Below are 19,432 nucleotides of genomic sequence, written 5' to 3' on the forward strand. Positions count from 1 at the left end.
CCATGAGGTTGTGGGTTCTATCTGTGGTCTAGTGGTAAAAGTGTCCACATCTCACCCACGAGGTTGTGGGTTCTATCAGTGGGCTAGTGGTAACAGTGTCCACATCTCACCCACGAGGTTATGTGTTCTATCAGTGGGCTAGTGGTAAAAGTGTCCACATCTCACCCACGAGGTTGTGGGTTCTATCTGTGGTCTAGTGGTAAAAGTGTCCACATCTCACCCACGAGGTTGTGTGTTCTATCTGTGGTCAAGTGGTAAAAGTGTCCACATCTCACCCACGAGGTTGTGGGTTCTATCAGTGTTCTAGTGGTAAAAGTGTCCACATCTCACCCACGAGGTTGTGGGTTCTATCTGTGGTCTAGTGGTAAAGGTGTCCGCCTCTCACCTACGAGGTTGTGTGTTCTATCCGTGGTCTAGTTTTTATAAGTGTCCGCCTCTCACCCACGAGGTTGTGGGTTCTATCAGTGGTCTAGTGGTAAAAGTGTGCACATCTCACCCACGAGGTTGTGTGTTCTATCTGTGGTCTAGTGGTAAAAGTGTCCACATCTCACCCACGAGGTTGTGGGTTCTATCTGTGTTCTAGTGGTAAAAGTGTCCACATCTCACCCACGAGGTTGTGTGTTCTATCTGTGGTCTAGTGGTAAAAGTGTCCACATCTCATCCACGAGGTTGTGTGTTCTATACATGGTCTAGTTTAAAATATAAGTGTCCACATCCCACCCAAGAGGTTGTGGGGTCTATTAGTGGTCAAGGTGTCCCGTCACACCCAAGAGGTTGTGTGTTCAAATTAGGGGTACTTTCTAGAAACATGGCTTCTCAATAGGACACCATTACTGGGTTTAACCCAGTAAACTGATTTGAGAGTAAATCATAATACATGTAGCTTTCAATTGTCTTCACAATCAAACTCAAATAGATTAGTATTAAATAACCAAACCCTCATTGCAAGAGGATTATGTTTGTACCAGTAACCTTGCAATTTTCTCACCCTGTCAGATTTCTAATGTTACTTAATGATTCAACCATTGTAGTTTTTCTGTTCAGATGCTTGTAGACATTATCAAGGTAACAATTAAAGAATATCAACAAATGGGTTGGGGTGTAGAAAGTTATCAGGGAGGCTAGAAAAAACAGGATGATGGTATCTTGACAAGCCTTTGGCTGAGGTATTGAGCTCTCCTGCCTTGTTATATGATTTTGTATTTCCGGTAAATAATTAATGAGTCTCTTAGAAGTAGGACATAACAAATAGATTCAATGTTTAGCGTCAGATTTCAGTGTTCGTTTTGGGGCTGAAATTCGGCCCTATTCCCCTGCTGAAAAAGTACATTTTTTTCCCCTACTAAAAAAAATCCTTAAAAAATGTTTAAAAAATGATGAACATTGAAATTCTTAACAGCAAATGTAACATTTTAGTGCCATTTATAAATAGGTTGATAGCTTTGTCGAAAAAAAAGTTTGAAAACAAGTTGAACATTATATGAATCATGATAGTGTTCTTTTCCTTTTTTGCCAAAATAATGCTAATTTTCCCCTATCAAAGGGCCCCGCCACCAATCCCTAAAACTTAAAAAAACCCGCTGCATTTCCAAAACCTGCATGAGAAGACATACAGTGTCGTAGAAAAAATAATCTCTTATAGTAGGGTTTTCACCAGGTTTGAAAAGGGCAGGGTGCTGCAAAAGAGGGGCACTCTGGGTGCTAAGGGAGAAAAGGGCACATTGAATCGGGCTGTGAAGAACTTAATATTATTAATTTGACAAACAATGCTGGGAATGGTGTTTATTAGATATAGCCCGGAATTCACATAACTGGATTTTCCCATGCCGGTACAAATAAAAAGTGAATTTTGAGCTATTGAAATTCATGTAACAGACCAATCAGACTCTATTGTTTCGGAAATAACATGTGTGTATATATTAAAACAATATTTTGATTGTACCGGAGGATTAGCTTTGGAAAATCAGAATATTTATAATTCTGGACTTAGACTAGTGAACTTTTACAAGGTTTCAGTTGCCAAGTATGTTACTTATACATATTAAGGTTGTATGTATTTATGTTCTTATTAAAAGTTTTGATAAAAACAAAGAAATATTTGACATTCTTACTCATATAATTCTATGAAGGCAGAACTTTGTTAGGATTGGAATTTTGGGTCGTTAATTATCCCTTTAAACATAAAAATTAAATTGGCATGGCCTTACTTCTATGGGAATAGCGGTTTGTAAGGTACTCTAAGCCTTGTACTTCTCACCCATTAATTTCACCCAGAACACAATTATCAGATAATACGAATGGATGGCAGCGTAAAAGTCCTCCCTATTATAATAATTCATTTATCACTCTCGCTGATTAATGAAGATGAATCATTATGTTTGGAAACTGCTCTTTTCTAGCGCATCGGAAGGCATCAGGGTGCATTTCCATCAGTAATTTATTTCCTATGACAGATATTCTTCAGTTGTACTGTACAGATAACTGCTCTTTTTCTGTTGTTTAGGGAATCAATTTAGTTCAACAGTCATACTTTACATAAACAAATTTGCTCCTACAAATCTTGATGAAATGGCTCCTTGTTCTATGAAGAAAATCACGCCTTGGTACATATTTCCTCTTGCTGAAATAGCCCCCTGTTGACTTTGAAGAATCACTCCTAGACTACCTAGGTACAAATTAGCTCCTAGGATACCTGGTTAAACAGCCTCCTGCTCTTCGAAGAAAATCACACCTAGGTACAAATTTGCTCCTAGGATTCCTGACAAAACAGCCTCCTATTCTTCGAAGAAAATCACATCCAGGTACAAATTAGCTCCTTGGATTCCTTACAAAACAGCCTCCTGTTCTTTGAAGAAAATCCCTCCTAGGTACAAATTAGCTCCTAGGATTCCTGACAAAACAGCCTCCTGTTCTTTGAAGAAAATCCCTCCTAGGTACAAATTAGCTCCTAGGACTCCTAATGAAACAGCCTTCTGTCCTTTGAAGAAAATCACTCTTAGGTAAAAATTTGTTCTTAGAATTTTAGATCAAATGGCTCCATGGTCTTTAAAGAAAATTGCTCCTGGGTACAGATTTACCCTTATCTTGCTGAAATGACTCCCTGTTCTTTGAAAAAAATCACTCTTCAATTTTGAATGGAATGGCTCCATGGTCTTTAAAGAAAATTTAAAGATTTTCTTGTAGGATTCCTGAGAAACGGCCTGACCTGCACTTTGAACAAAATCACACCTAGGTACAAATTTGCTCCGAGGACTCTTGATGAAATGGTCCCCTGCTCTTTGAAAAAAAAAGGATGAAGTACTGTCATTTATCATATTTCTCAATGTGTATTTTTATATTTTGTATTTTATATATTTTTCAGACAATGGTGCGTTGGTTTTCAGACTTCAACGATGAACAGAAAAATCTCATGCTGAAGGAATTGCTTGTAAGTCTATAGTTGTGTGCACGTTCTTGTTGGATTACAGAATAGTTAGAAGTATAAGATTTTAATAATTTAGTAAAGTTAAGCATTTGACACTATTTTGATAAAATTTTAGGCCTTATCATTCTATCATTTTTCTGAAATAGCAGTTTCAAACTGCATGCTTGTTAAACAGACTATATGCATGATATATGTTACAGACAGGTTTTGAGTTTCCTCAGCTACACTTGTATTGCTAATTGCCAGTCTATGTGATATAACTAACAGATTGATGTTCATTTGCACCAGCTACACCTGCATGGCTGTAAACCAGTCTATGATATCATTTACAGATGGGTTGTGAGTTGCCCCAGCTACACCTGCACAATTGTTAACCAGTCTATGATATTATTTACAGATGGCTTTTTGTTTGTTTATTTGAGTTTTATTAAGGTCTGCCCGCGCCCATTGGCTGCATTATGGCTTGACCCGGCCGTGACGCCATCATGACTTAAATTGTGTTTAAATGCCATAAGTGACACGAGATAGAAGTGACAGCAATTCGCAGTCAAATCCAGACATTGGAAGACTTGAAGAAACAGAGTGAGATACAAGAGATCCGGGTGCAATACCCTAGCTCTTTGCGAAGAGACCTCTGGGTTCTTTAATGTGCTCGGTGTAAAGCACCGATACATGGGATACAACATTCCTGGGTTGAACCAGTACTGAGTACACCACTTTTCCAAGCACTATCCTTTGAATGCCGAGCACCAGGCATTTGGAGCTACTTGTACCAGCTTTTAATGTCTTTCGGTATGACGCGGCCCGGGATCGAACCCACGACCTCCCGCTTCGTAGGCGGACGCCTTAACCACAAGGCCACAGAGACGGTTAAAAACTGATGGCTTGTGAGCTGCTCCATTTTATATCTGCACATTTGTTAACCAGTCAATATGATATAATTTACAGTTGAGTTGTGAGTTGCCCAGCTACACATGCACAATTGTTAACCAGTCTATGATATTATTTACAGATGGGTTGTGAGCTGCTCCATTTTATATATGCACAGTTGTTAACCAGTCTATATGATAGTAACTACATATGGATTGTGAGTTGTCCCAGCTACATATGCACAGTTGTTAACCAGTCTATATAATATCATTTACAGAACGGTTGTGAGCTGCCCCAGGTACATCTGTGCAGTTGTTAACCAGTCTATATAATATCATTTACAGATAGGTTGTGAGCTGCCCCAGGTACATCTGTGCAGTTGTTAACCAGTCTATATGATATCATTTACAGATGGGTTGTGAGCTGCCCCAGGTACATCTGTGCAGTTGTTAACCAGTCTATATAATATCATTTACAGAACGGTTGTGAGCTGCCCCAGGTACATCTGTGCAGTTGTTAACCAGTCTATATAATATCATTTACAGAAGGGTTGTGAGCTGCCCCAGGTACATCTGTGCAGTTGTTAACCAGTCTATATAATATCATTTACAGATAGGTTGTGATCTGCCCCAGGTACATCTGTGCAGTTGTTAACCAGTCTATATAATATCATTTACAGAAGGGTTGTGAGCTGCCCCAGGTACATCTGTGCAGTTGTTAACCAGTCTATATGATATCATTTACAGATGGGTTGTGAGCTGCCCCAGGTACATCTGTGCAGTTGTTAACCAGTCTATATATTATCATTTACAGATAGGTTGTGAGCTGCCCCAGGTACATCTGTGCAGTTGTTGACCAGTCTATATAATATCATTTACAGAAGGGTTGTGAGCTGCCCCAGTTACATCTGTGCAGTTGTTAACCAGTCTATATAATATCATTTACAGATGGGTTGTGAGCTGCCCCAGGTACATCTGTGCAGTTGTTAACCAGTCTATATAATATCATTTACAGATAGGTTGTGATCTGCCCCAGGTACATCTGTGCAGTTGTTAACCAGTCTATATGATATCATTTACAGATGGGTTGTGAGCTGCCCCAGGTACATCTGTGCAGTTGTTAACCAGTCTATATATTATCATTTACAGATAGGTTGTGAGCTGCCCCAGGTACATCTGTGCAGTTGTTAACCAGTCTATATAATATCATTTACAGAAGGGTTGTGAGCTGCCCCAGGTACATCTGTGCAGTTGTTAACCAGTCTATATAATATCATTTACAGATGGGTTGTGAGCTGCCCCAGGTACATCTGTGCAGTTGTTAACCAGTCTATATAATATCATTTACAGATGGGTTGTGAGCTGCCCCAGGTACATCTGTGCAGTTGTTAACCAGTCTATATAATATCATTTACAGAACGGTTGTGAGCTGCCCCAGGTACATCTGTGCAGTTGTTAACCAGTCTATATAATATCATTTACAGATAGGTTGTGAGCTGCCCCAGGTACATCTGCGCAGTTGTTAACCAGTCTATATGATATCATTTACAGATGGGTTGTGAGTTGCCCAGTTACACCTGCACAATTGTTAACCAGTCTATGATCTACTTTACAGATGGGTTGTGAGCTGCCCCAGCTTCATCTGCTGTCGGTCAAGATGGAGGCCAATCTCCACCATGGCTGCCCACCAAACTGCCAGGACCTTCTAACCTGGCTGCCCACAAACCAAGCAACTAAGATACTCTCCTACCTTGATCCAGGTTTGTCACTCTAGTACATTTTACTTCAAGAGTTTTTCTCACTGTTAAAAATGTACACACTTTTCCACTTTTCATCCTTTCTCTTATCGATGTTCAAAACAAAGGTTATGTAGGGGGTATGGGGTTGCACCTGGTGTGTCCCAACCCCCTCAAAATTGTCCAAGTTTACTTTAAATTTCAATGTAAGGAAAAATAGGAATAAAATACCCCCCAAAAGCTCCTTTTAGGACAAGAAAGTGATAAATGTTCTACCCCCAAACCCCCTTGCCAAACCCCCTTGCCAACACTGTTTACCATATAAATTTTGTTTCTGAGGGAGGGGCGCAGGTCAAAAGGTTACTCCCCGCCCCGTTAAACATTAAATCCTGGATTCAGCTCTGGTTAAATATCATAATGTGTGCTTTAATTGTTAATGAAACAGACACAAATTGAAACTAATTGAAAACAAATCTCCTGCAGACAATATTGTTTGTGAAAATCGCACAAAAATTAATAAATATTTCACCTTACTGCATCATCAATCCTCATATTAGCTACAATATTTATGTTTTAAAGGATTGCACTGATGTTATGTTGCAATTTCTGATATTTTTTTTAACATTTTTTTTTTCCAGTCAGTCTGTGTCGCGCGTGCCAAGTCTGTAAAGTATGGAGCCAGTTGTCTGAAGAGCAGTCGCTATGGCGACGGTTTTGTTGTCAGCCAAAATGGCGGCTGTGTAAAGCGGCGGAGCATAAACAAGTCATAAGTCACATGTCACATGGCAGTATACAGGTGGGTGGAGAAGAGTGGGACTCAGGAAATGTTGTATCAGGTCCAAAGTTGCTTCATTGTCGGAAATCCCAGATACACTACTGCAATATGCTTTGTTGCATAACGTGGGTGATTCGGCTAGGAATCTCTTATAATCATGAATTTTTTATGAGGCAGTTTCACAAGGAACTGAAGTATTACGGAAGAAAGTATCATTATTGCCGACAATGTAGTTGCTAAGGCATAGTGTTACTTTTGACTACCACATGGGTACCCTCTTTTCATAATCTATGACCTGATTTTCGAGAGCACCGTTTGGTAAAAATATGGTACATAACCAATAAAAAAGAGTGGGAATGGATAAGCCTCCAGACATTGGTTTCATTTAGATGCAGACACTATTGGCAAAGACCAGAATCAAAATATCACTCAATTCTAGGAAAGGGAGAGCACAAACAGCTCGTTTGTAACTGGATAGGATCTGTTCTTTGAGCGCTTATAATAAGAGCTAACAACACAAAAGGGTTTCAGGTATTTGAATAAAACTTGGTATACAAGAGACAATACTCATTTTAAACACTCCCATAACTCTTTAATAATTAAAGATGGAAATTATTACTGGAAAAATGAAAAATTCTGGTCGAGTCATGATGATAAAGAAGATCAATCTAAAATTTATTCTGTAAGCGTAACTTTAACATTTTGGAAGTCATATTTGATTACGTAACTTAGAATACAACCTGCATTTTCAGCCAATGAAATTTTAGAGAGGCAATCATTAAGAACTAGGCTAAATCATTAAGAATTCCAAATTACATGGGTGGCTACGTTCACTCCGCCCAATCTTAATTATAAAGATTTTGCTTCATTCCATCTAACTATAACATAATTCAACTCAAATGATATTAAGTATCTTATTTCTAAAATATTCTGTCGCAATCTGAAATATAGTCATCCGCCAATTTATGGATCACCTAAAGCATTCAAGTATTGATGGCTGGCATCGTTAAAAGAGGTTTTATTTATATCTAGTGGGAAATCATTCTCGAAGAAAATTTAAACGTTTTTGTAATATTTAAATAAATAAAGAAGACTGATAGTTAAATCTACAAATCTTCTTTCCTGGTTATTATTCATTGCAAAACAATAATTATAACCTAAAACTTCCAAATAGTTTTTTTCTTTTTCAAGCTCATTTTGTGGTGCTTAAAGCTGCACTCTCACAGATTTACCATTTTTACAACTTTTTATTTTTTGTCTCGGAAAGAGAAAAATTTGCGTAAATATCTGCAAATCAATGATATAAGATTGCTGACAAAAAATCAGATCGTAGATTTTCATATTTTCGTTCGAAAATTAATGTTTTATGGCCTAAACTGTTGGTAACGGTTTGAGAAAAATGCATAAAACATCAATTTTTGAACTTAAATATATATAAATCTGCGATCTAATTTTTTGTCAGCAGTCTTATTTAACTGGTTTCCATGAATTTTGGCAAAAATTGGCTCGTTCCAAGACAAAAAATAAAAAAGTTGTCAAAACGTTCAATCTGCGAGAGTGCAGCTTTTAAGCCAGATGATATCGATTATAATTATAACCTTTCACATTTCAATATCATTTGGAACTGAATGTCAATAACCTGACAATACATCAAAAGATTTCTATGGAATAAAAATGTACAAAATGTCATGGAAATTAACTTATGTCTTCTGCAGGAATTTTTCTATAAATAGACTAACGGAATCTGATGTACAATTAGGCCATGGAATATTTGAAAGCTTAAAAGCCCTGATAGGGCTTCACATATTTAGACCAAAATTATAAAAAAAAACTATTTACATCTTGTATAGTGAAAAGTATTGTAATAATATATAAAATTTCAATGCATTTTCACTCACTTTGAAGATATCTGTTTCAACCTTTCAGTGGAAGAAAGTGTTTGCTGAGCGTTACCGCCTGAGAAACAACTGGCTGAAAGGACGATGTACAGTCCGCACGTTTGAAGGGCACTCGCAAGGAATATCCTGCGTGCAGTTTGATGACACTCGAATAGTCAGTGGGTCGTCAGATAAAACTATCAAGGTACCATTATGCTGCAAAGCATGGCAGACACTTATGAATTACTTTGTCTGTTGTTGTTGATGTCCGTGTCGCCGATGAGTTATTAATAAAATATCCTCAATGAGATAACATGTGGGGGCAATCGTGTGATGTAATTCGCATTTTGATCGAATAACTGACATTTCCGAGGCTGTCAAATTTTTCAGTAGACTTCCATATGATTATAGCTGTGTATTGGAAAACACTCGATCTAATTGTTTATCACAGCATGAGAATTTATTAATGGATGTGTCAGTGACAGGGAATTAGTTGCCATTGATTAGTGTCAAAATGGCTCCATGGGATCAAATATTAGTGGCTGCAGCCGCGTTCGACAGTTGACCGCTTAATGCAAGTACTTTAAATAGTAAAAAGGTACCAAAGGAATTTGGAGTGGCCTGATAATACAGGTGGCCAATTAATACAGGTGTTTATCTAACCAGGTTTGACTGTAAAATTTGTAAGACTGGCTGGTAGAGTCATCAAACTTGGTATGCACATTGGTCCTGAACAGTAGATAAATTGCCACATTTGATTTTAAGGTCAAAGGTCATGGTGACCTTTACTGTAAAAATGACAAGCCATTCAAACAAGGTACACATCTGATTCGCAGAAATCTAGTTTAGTATAATTTACACATTATGTAGAATTAAAAAAATTCTCCACTTCCCTTCAACAGAAAGCAGTGTTTTCATTTATGTGGTTACGAACCTATTAATTTTCTTTAACAGTTAAGAGTACTGTAAGAGTTATAAATGGTTCAGGTATCAGACCCCAAAACATGCTAGGGTTGTCTGTTTAGTGCAGTGGTTAGCACACTCGCTTCTCACCAAGGTATCCTGGGTTTGATTCCTGATCTGGGCGTATGTGAGTTTGGTAAGAGGTCATCATCGCCAGACAGGTGGGTTTTCTCTGGGTTCTCCGGTTAACCCCACAAAACAACACTCCTGCGCAATATCGCCCCAATGAGAGTGACTTAGCATAAGTTAATTTAACTTTATTCACAATCGTTAAATATTATAAAGTTTAAACTTAACTCAAAGCCAATAGGTAAAATTTAGGTTTTATTAATGAGAAAAAAATTGATTATGCATGAGATTATTACAGTATGTGTGGTGTATATATATATATATATATATATATAATCGGCTCTTAATTTTAACTGAAATCTGACTTGAAATGACTAATTTAGCAATCTTTAAAGGCTAAAAATGAATAAATAAGGAAATAAAATAAATGAATAAATAGACTTGTTTGCCATATCATTTCAGGTATAATTTTTGTTTGTTTTTTTGGCAAATAAAACCCTTTCAAATGTTACCAAAATGATATCTCCAGAAATAAAAAAATTCACATTACAAAGTGATATCATGATTTGTGTATCTGACACCTCAAACAGAATAGGACTAAATTGGCTTTCTTAGGACTGTCTAGTTTCAATTTATGTAGCCAATATCTTCCAATAAGAGACCATGAAATGTCAGACAAGGATTAAGTTGTTTTGGAATAACAGGAAATTTGTTTGATATTTAGGGAATGAGCAAATTGTCCTATAGTATGTCTTTGAATATATTTGTTTTTATGATGAGTTCAAACATCGGGCAGCGATTTCTCAAAATATATTCAGCACAAACAAGTTTAAGTATCTTATGTCATTACACTAAATTCTTTAACTTGATTTTGCGAAAAAATGAAAGGAAGTTTATCAGTATTAATGTCAATGTAATTTCTATATAAAACAAAATTCGTTGGCTGTGTTTGATCTTGTCATAAAATAATGATTTATGCAGAAATTTGAGATTTAGTAGGAAAACAAATAGTAGTGAGATATGCCTTGAAGCAGCATAGCATGCAAGTCGATCAGATTTTTCTTTCCGTATGCAATTATGTGAATGATGCTTTTTATTGCATTCTTGAAACTTTCCATTATTATCAAAATCTGATGCTAGGGTTTAATCCAGGTTTTAAAAAGGGCAGAGCGCTGCAGAAAAGGGACAGGGTGCTTAGGGAGAAAAAGGCACATTGTGTCAGGCTGTGAAGAATTTGAACATTATGAATTTCACTGAAAATGTTTGGAATTCTGCTTAAGAAGTTTATATATTAAGTTGGAACTGCTAAATGTGTAAAAATCATAAAGTTTTTAAGATTTTATAATCATATTTTTAGTTTTAATCAAAACGAAAGAAATAATTCATTTATCTTCAGCAATTAATTCTATGATGGCAGGAGGGTGCATATTCTTGTCTCCATCCATCTCTTAAGCTAAAACCATAGATGCTATAAATGCATGTTATACATTACACTTCAAAGTGTAAGCATAGTTGTTTACAGATGTTATGACACACAGTAACTTTAGTCAACATTGGGCCAAACTTTGTTAATGTACACAATGCTGTAAACATCATCGCTATTTATTTTCAAATTGTTTCGGCTCTGTAAGTTTTAATGGAAACTCTTGTGATCTGTGGTATTTTAAATAAGATTTGAGCCAACTATTTCAGCTGTACTGGTTTGATTAAAATATATGAACATATCAAGACATATTTCAATTTTAAAAGATATTTCATGTTTAAAAGTTAACAACGATGAAGTTAATAACATTGTTAACTAAAACAAAAAGTTCTGAACAATCTTCCCATTGTAATAAAATAGTTTCTGCAAACATTGCCTTAATTTTGTCCGTAAATATTTCAGGTTTGGAATATCCGCACAAATGCTCAGTGGTCAGTCCAAACACTTGTTGGTCACAGTGGGACTGTTAGATGTCTACATCTTGAGGGCAACAGGCTGGTCAGTGGATCTACAGACTGTATGATCAAGGTAGGTGGTCTATTTGTGTGCTACCATACTTAAACTGACCAGTGGTCAGTCAGTCCAAAAATAAGTTTGCCACAAAAGCACTGTAAGGTGTCTACACATTGAGGGCAACAACCTGGTCAGTGGATCTACAGACTGTATGATCAAGGTAGATGGTCTATTTGTGTGTTATCAAACCATAACTGACCAATGGTCAGTCCAAACACTTGTTGGCCGCAGTGGCACTGTTAGATGTATACACATTGAGGGCAACAGGCTGGTCAGTGGATCTACAGACTGTATGATCAAGGTAGGTGGTCAATTTGTGTATTATCATTCCATAACTAAACAGTGGTCAGTACAAGAATAATTTGGCCACAAAGGCATTGTGAAATGTCTACACCTTGGGGATCTACAGACTGGTCATTGGATCTACAGTCTGTATGATCAAGGTAGGTGGTCTATTGGTGTGTTATACCTAAACTGACCAGTGGTCAGTCCAAAAACTTGTTGGCCACAGTAGTACTATGAGATGTCTACACCTTGAGGGTAATAGGCTGGTCAATGGATATACAGGTAGGTGGTCTATTGGTGTGTTATACCTTAACTCAATGGTCAGTATAGACACTATTTGACGTTGGTGACAATGTCATATGTCGGCAATTTGACCTGTTGATCATCATGGCATCAACGTGCCTTTGTTGGACATTTAATACAATCTAGGGCAAAGGTTTTTTGGAGTAAAAGCTTTTTAATACTGTGTTGAATTTGCAGGTGTGGGATTTATCTACACAGGAAAGCTGGTCAAGTATAGCTTGCAAAGTTACCATGACAGGGCATTCTGACACAGTGCGATGCCTGCAGGTAAAATCTTTTTTGTTTTCATTCTAATAATTCAGTTGAAACTTGATTTAAACTTATTTATTTTACAATGGTTGTGAAACAAGTTATTACAACATTATATTTATCACTCTTGTTGGCACGATTTTATGCGAGAGTATGGTTTTGTGTTGTGGGGGAAACCGGAGTACCTGGAGGATACCCACTTGTCTGGGTTGGTGACCACAAACCAAACTCACATGCACCCAAGCTGGGAACAAACCCGGGTCCCCTAGATGAAAAGGGAATGCGCTAACCACGAGTTGAAACATGTTTGCTCAATATCCCAGGGACCAGCCATACATACACCGGACTTACATAGAGTGAATTAAAATTGATCCTTTACATCAAGTTTGAGCCAACAAGGAAATGAAGCAAAGCGCTATTGAGCCAACATGTTTCGACTGTTATTAGCGGGGTTAATACACTTTTTAAGATTCAAAAGTTTGTTGGATTAATATGACAATTACTTCTGAAATCTAAAAATACTGAATACGGATATTGAAAAATAAATAAAATTTTCCTGTAACATGTGTAAATATAGGGTTGGTTTTTTGTCTCATGCCACAAAAAACAGGGTAGGTTAAAGTCGGAATTTTTTTTCTTCTTTTTTTTATGCAATTGTTCCTTCTTGAGATTTTTCTGTTACCAAAAACTATAAAACAACTGGTGGTTTCTGCAAAAAGAATTATAGGGATCATAAATAATCTGGATATCTTGCCTGGAGTCACATCAGTGGATTTTAAAAATATATGAAAGTTTCCACAAAAATTGCTACAAAGATTACCATTTCCGGATAGTCTGAATTACGATTGAGGAGTTGAACTATTCAGGCTAAAATATAGTGTTAATCAATTGGTATTATCTGCAAAAAAATGTTGCTTATATTAGCTATCACAATCATAAGATTTATTCCCGGGAGTAAGAGCTAAGGTTTTTTAAAATATATGGAGGTTTTGATTTTGTACGTTCTTCCGTTTGATACAGGTGGACGATGTTAAAGTGATCAGTGGCTCATATGACAAGACATTGAAAATCTGGGATCTCTACACCGGCAGATGCACCATGACTTTGAGGTAAGAATATACTTATTTTTGTTGTCAATAGAAGACAGACAACAGGAATGTGATTTGTCTGCTCATTTCTGAGTATCTAATGCCTTCAGGGACCAAAAATCTTTTTTATTGTTTTTTTTTTTCAACTGATTAAAAGAACTTAAAAGGTTGCTGTTTGTTGTGACTTTACTTGTTGTTGGTATTGACACTCAGTTTGTTTCAAATTTGAAGTCAGGAGAGGCATCAAAAGGGCTTCTAAAGCCAGTTTGGATTCTGCGGCTGGCTGCTTCACCCTCTTTGACCCTTAAAGATTTATTATTTTGTCCTTTTTTTACATTTTTAGCTCGACTATTCGAAGAATAGTTGGGCTATACTACTCGCCCCGGCGTCGGCGTTAAAGTTTTAGGGCAAGTTGGGATGTTCACTTATAAGTCCAATACCTTTCATTCAATTGAGTTAATACTTCACACAGTTGTTCAGGGCCATCGCATGATGAGGTTAGATAACTCCATATTATTCTTTACGCAGATTATGGCCCCTGATTGTCTAAGAAATTTAGGTTAAAGTTTTAGGGCAGGTTGGGATATTCATAAATAACTTCTATACCCTTCGTTCAATTGACTTAATACTTCACACAGTTGTTCAGGACCATCACACAATGAGGTTACATAACTCCATATCCTTAATACAAGTTATGGCCCCTGATTGACTTAGGTTAAAGTTTTAGGCAAGTAAAAGTTAAGGGCAAGTTGACATTTTAATAAAAAAAACTTCTATACCTTTCATTCAATGCACTTAATAAAATTCAAAATTATTTACGACCATCTTACAACAAGAAACATAACTCCATTTTAACCCTAAATACAAATTATGTCCCTCGATTTTTTTTTTTTTTTTTTTAAATTTCTTTTGACAGGCACATTTTTACATTCTTAACCAGTTTTTTACCAAGGAAAAACAAGGAGGGCTATACTATATGGCCCTTGAATTTTTTTTTATTATTTTAATTTCTTTTGAAAGGCATATTTGTATATTCTTTACCACATTTCATGGGAAATCAAGTTATTTGAATGACTTGCGTCATTTTTCGGGTGGTGGGAGAACAGCATCAAAGTTACCTTATGTATTGAATAATTTTAGTTAGGTTTGACATAAATAGACCAAACGTGGGAATATTACATTGTTATTGTATTCACTTCCTAGTCAAAGCGGTGAAGTCGAGCGCGCTGTCTTACGACAGCTCTTGTTTTGCAATACTTCTACTCTGAAGCAATAACAAAGATTGAGGGATATTGCCCACCTATTGGAGAACTGGTGGGGGATTTTATCCAAGGGGGTCTTAAACCTACAACTGTTCACAATCAGTAAGAATATATGGGTTTTCAAAAAAAAATCTCTGGACTATTCAAAGATTAATCTATTTTTAGTGAGTCTGAATGACCCCTAAATTGAAGAAAAATTTTCGCACATATTATTATTAAAATGAACTTTTTTATTCCTAAATTTGGGCGACAACAATGTAAAAGATCTCTTCCATTTCTTGTGACCTTCTATGTTTTCAAGGCCACAAGTAATGGATGAAATCTTTTTCATCTTTGTAGCCCAAATTTATAATCAAGATACATACCTTCGGCTTACTTCTACATGGGCATAAGTTACTTTTTGAAAATATTGAGATATTGGTACCGTTTGAATTGTCTGGAAAAAATCTACCCAATGATGTTTATAATATCTATGTGGAAGTATCATAAAAAAGGTAAATCAGAGTTTCACAAAGCTCCAAGTCTGATATTGTGTTACCAAGTGTTCAAATTAAAAACTTTGAAGCTGTTTTTCTCAAAACTTCAACAGTCAACTTGTGGCCGTGTGGAAATAAGCCCACGATATTTATTACATCAAGTGACATGTCTGTGGATGCCCTACTGCAAACAGTGAGTGTAGTCTAGACTTCGAGCTGTGAAGCTTGATGTGGGAGCGGAATTGATCCCATTTCATCCATTAACAGAATGTGTGGGAATGAAATGCGATGCAAATTAAACTATGAGCTTTTCTGCTGTCCATAGTTTTGAAAAAAACAAACATATGGAATTGTAATATTCTCAGTTGTCATCATTCGAGTGCTCGTTGTAGCAGCTCAAAATATTTTACCTCGGCCATTATTTAAAAAACTTAAAATTAAATTTCTTGTTGCAAGAGACAATATGTGCAGCAAAGCCCCTTCCTGCGGCCTTTTTATCCTTTTTGAGACTCCAATGTAGTCTCTTTTATTCTCCCCAAAACATATTATGTGCTACCAGGGATTAAGGCGCTCGCTGGTAACACTTACAAATATACATAACAATTATAAGTGTTTCAAAGAAATATTTCAGATGTACATAAATATTGTATAGCAGCAATGCCATAGCACAATGACTTTGGTAGTTTAGCCTCATTCACGGGTTCCTTAAACTCACACTTTAATAGTTTTTGAGTTATGGCCCCTCGTCACTTTGAGAAAATCAACAAGCGTATGTGCTGTCTACGTGGGACTCTATTTGTATGTCTTGTAGCATGGAAACAGGACAATTTTGAGAACAATTGAAGTTAAAGTATTAACTTATTTATTCTACAGTGATTTCGAAACAAGTTATTACAACATTATAATTATTTATCACTCTCATTGGCACGATATTTCACAAAAGTGTGGTCCAGAGAAGCCGGAAGAACCCCACTTGTTTTGCTTGGTGACAACAAACCAAACTCTCTTACCTCCAGGCCAGGAATCAATCTCATCTAGGTGTGAAGCGAGTGTGCTAACCTCTTCGCTTACAATGGAATTGAAGATAAGGAATGTTTATTTTCATTTCAGAGGACACCATGCTGCCGTGTTGTGTGTTCATTTTAATGACACGAAGGTTGTTTCTGGGTCTTGCGACAAGACAATCAAGGTACTTATCAAAATTCAGATTCTCATGAACAAGTCAAAGTACTATGAAATACTTTTACATAAAAACCCACATGCCCAAATATATAAACTTATTAATAAACCCATATTTATTAAGAAGTATAGGTTTTATTCAGGCTTAATGATTTGGGCTATTTTTGATCACTTCTAATCATAATATAACAACTTGCCAAACAGACTGTTCAATTATCCTGTTATAAGGGATTTAACTTTGTTTTGAGAAATTTAAGCCTGTACCCTAATGTACTTATCTTGGGTAACATACCACTATAAAATTTAAATTAACAATGACATAATTTATCTGATATTTATTTTCTAAAACCAAGGTTTATATATAGCCAGGGTTCTAAAGTTCAGGATTAATTCTAGAATCAAGATTGAGAGCTTTTAACTGCAGACTTCTGTACAGTTGTAAGAATAGATTTTTCCTCATCCACATTTGCATCAAAAACAGTACCTAGGAAGTAACATGAATGAATATAAAGGACTTGATATCAATTCGGAAAGGAGTATAAGCCCCTTTGCCCTGTTTTTGGGCATAAATCCCTCATACACAAACAAACCTGGCTGTTTTATAAGATTGACAATTATAAGGTGTTAGAACCCCTGATATATATTTAAAATAATCAAATTCTATATAGACGATATTTGTTTTCTAACAGTGTAAGATCAATATTTATTTCACCACATTTATTGAACACAAAGGCAATTAATATTTGAGATTGTTTCATTTTCTGTGGTTTGTGTATAAATGTCCATCTTGCATCAAAATTAAACGCTTGTTCTGGGTTTTTTACGCTAGAATTGTATAAAACTGTCAATTTAATTGGCATGAATGGGAAATTTGTGTAAAAATCATAATGTTGTGATGTCATTCTTGTGACATTATTTAAAAATATTCAACCAAGCATAATTAAAGCAAAATCGGAATCAAAATATATTTTTTACAGTAATACTTAATTTTCTGTATAGATAAAATGCATTCATTTTCATTGAACCAGTTGACCTTTTGTTAAATTGTGACGTCAGTAGTTTTGCAGGAAAGACCTGGGTCAAGCTTATGTAAAACATTAATTAAAAAACCTCGATAACTTATTTGAAAAATAATTACAACCAAAATCATTATTACCCCAAAAAATAATGTAATGAGAATGGGAAAACATCAATCTTATTTTTACATGTGTTTATGCAGTATGAACTCTAGGTGCGATTTAGCAAGTGTTCTATGAAGCACTAGCACACCTCATGGACTTGTACTGCATGCATACACAAAAAGTAAGAATCAATCCTTAAAAAGAGCATAAAATATCAAAATTGATGATTTCATTGCAGTGAGAATAAAGCAGGGAAATAACATGATATTTCACCAAAAAGCTTATAATAAAATGAATTGATTTATCGCAAAGGTCTGGAACTACCAAGGAGCATGCATCATGACTCTGAATGGGCACCAAGATGCTGTCACTTGCCTACAGTTTGATGCTACGAGAATTGTCAGCGGGTCCCTTGACTGTAACCTGAAGTTTTGGGATGTTCATTCCGGCGAGTGTATCAACACGATCGATTGGAAGGCTGCCGAAGGTCACACTGGGGTTGTTCGCTGCTTGCAGGCAGACAGCTGGCGTCTTGTCAGTGCGGCAGATGATAAAACTATCAAGGTTTGTGGATTAGACATACTGTAACTGCAGAAGTTAAAATAGGCAAAAGCCACCCTGCACTGGTAATATGCTTTTTGGGCTTGCTGGAAGTTAGAAATGGACATAGGATTGTTATGATTTTTTGTATAAATAAATAGTAGTTTATAAATTGGTTTTACATGTACCCTTCCCCAATAGTAGTGTATAAATTGGTTTTACATATACCCTTCCCCAATAGTAGTGTATAAATTGGTTATACATGTACCCTTCCCCAATAGTAGTGTATAAATTGGTTATACATGTACCCTTCCCAAATAGTAGTGTATAAATTGGTTATACATGTACCCTTCCCCAAATAGTAGTGTATAAATTGGTTATACATGTACCCTTCCCAAATAGTAGTGTATAAATTGGTTATACATGTACCCTTCCCCAATAGTAGTGTATAAATTGGTTATACATGTACCCTTCCCAAATAGTAGTGTATAAATTGGTTATACATGTACCCTTCCCCAAATAGTAGTGTATAAATTGGTTATACATGTACCCTTCCCAAATAGTAGTGTATAAATTGGTTATACATGTACCCTTCCCCAATAGTAGTGTATAAATTGGTTATACATGTACCCTTCCCCAATAGTAGTGTATAAATTGGTTATACATGTACCCTTCCCAAATAGTAGTGTATAAATTGGTTATACATGTACCCTTCCCCAAATAGTAGTGTATAAATTGGTTATACATGTACCCTTCCCCAATAGTAGTGTATAAATTGGTTATACATGTACCCTTCCCCAATAGTAGTGTATAAATTGGTTTTACATGTACCCTTCCCAAATAGTAGTGTATAAATTGGTTATACATGTACCCTTCCCCAAATAGTAGTGTATAAATTGGTTATACATGTACCCTTCCCCAATAGTAGTGTATAAATTGGTTTTACATGTACCCTTACCCAAATAGTAGTGTATAAATTGGTTTTACATGTACCCTTCCCCAATAGTAGTGTATAAATTGGTTATACATGTACCCTTCCCCAAATAGTAGGGTATAAATTGGTTATACATGTACCCTTCCCAAATAAGTAGTGTATAAATTGGTTTTACATGTACCCTTCCCAAATAGTAGTGTATAAATTGGTTATACATGTACCCTTCCCCAAATAGTAGTGTATAAATTGGTTATACATGTACCCTTCCCCAAATAGTAGTGTATAA

General features: G+C 36.2%; 1 protein-coding gene across 1 annotated transcript in view; it reads left to right on the forward strand.

The window, feature by feature from the left end:
- The window catches only part of LOC128218185 (uncharacterized), a 40,080-nt gene that overhangs the window by 13,131 nt on the left and 7,517 nt on the right, over positions 1 to 19,432 (forward strand). Inside the window, exons 3-11 of the mRNA XM_052925767.1 lie at positions 3,362 to 3,427; positions 5,909 to 6,053; positions 6,668 to 6,825; positions 8,731 to 8,886; positions 11,599 to 11,724; positions 12,475 to 12,564; positions 13,567 to 13,655; positions 16,483 to 16,561; positions 17,985 to 18,236. Coding sequence (XP_052781727.1) covers positions 3,362 to 3,427; positions 5,909 to 6,053; positions 6,668 to 6,825; positions 8,731 to 8,886; positions 11,599 to 11,724; positions 12,475 to 12,564; positions 13,567 to 13,655; positions 16,483 to 16,561; positions 17,985 to 18,236 — 1,161 coding nt within the window. The remainder of the gene's footprint in view (positions 1 to 3,361; positions 3,428 to 5,908; positions 6,054 to 6,667; positions 6,826 to 8,730; positions 8,887 to 11,598; positions 11,725 to 12,474; positions 12,565 to 13,566; positions 13,656 to 16,482; positions 16,562 to 17,984; positions 18,237 to 19,432) is intronic.

This window comes from Mya arenaria, chromosome 14 (genome assembly GCF_026914265.1).
Source record: "Mya arenaria isolate MELC-2E11 chromosome 14, ASM2691426v1".
Classification (NCBI taxonomy): Eukaryota; Metazoa; Mollusca; class Bivalvia; order Myida; family Myidae; genus Mya; species Mya arenaria.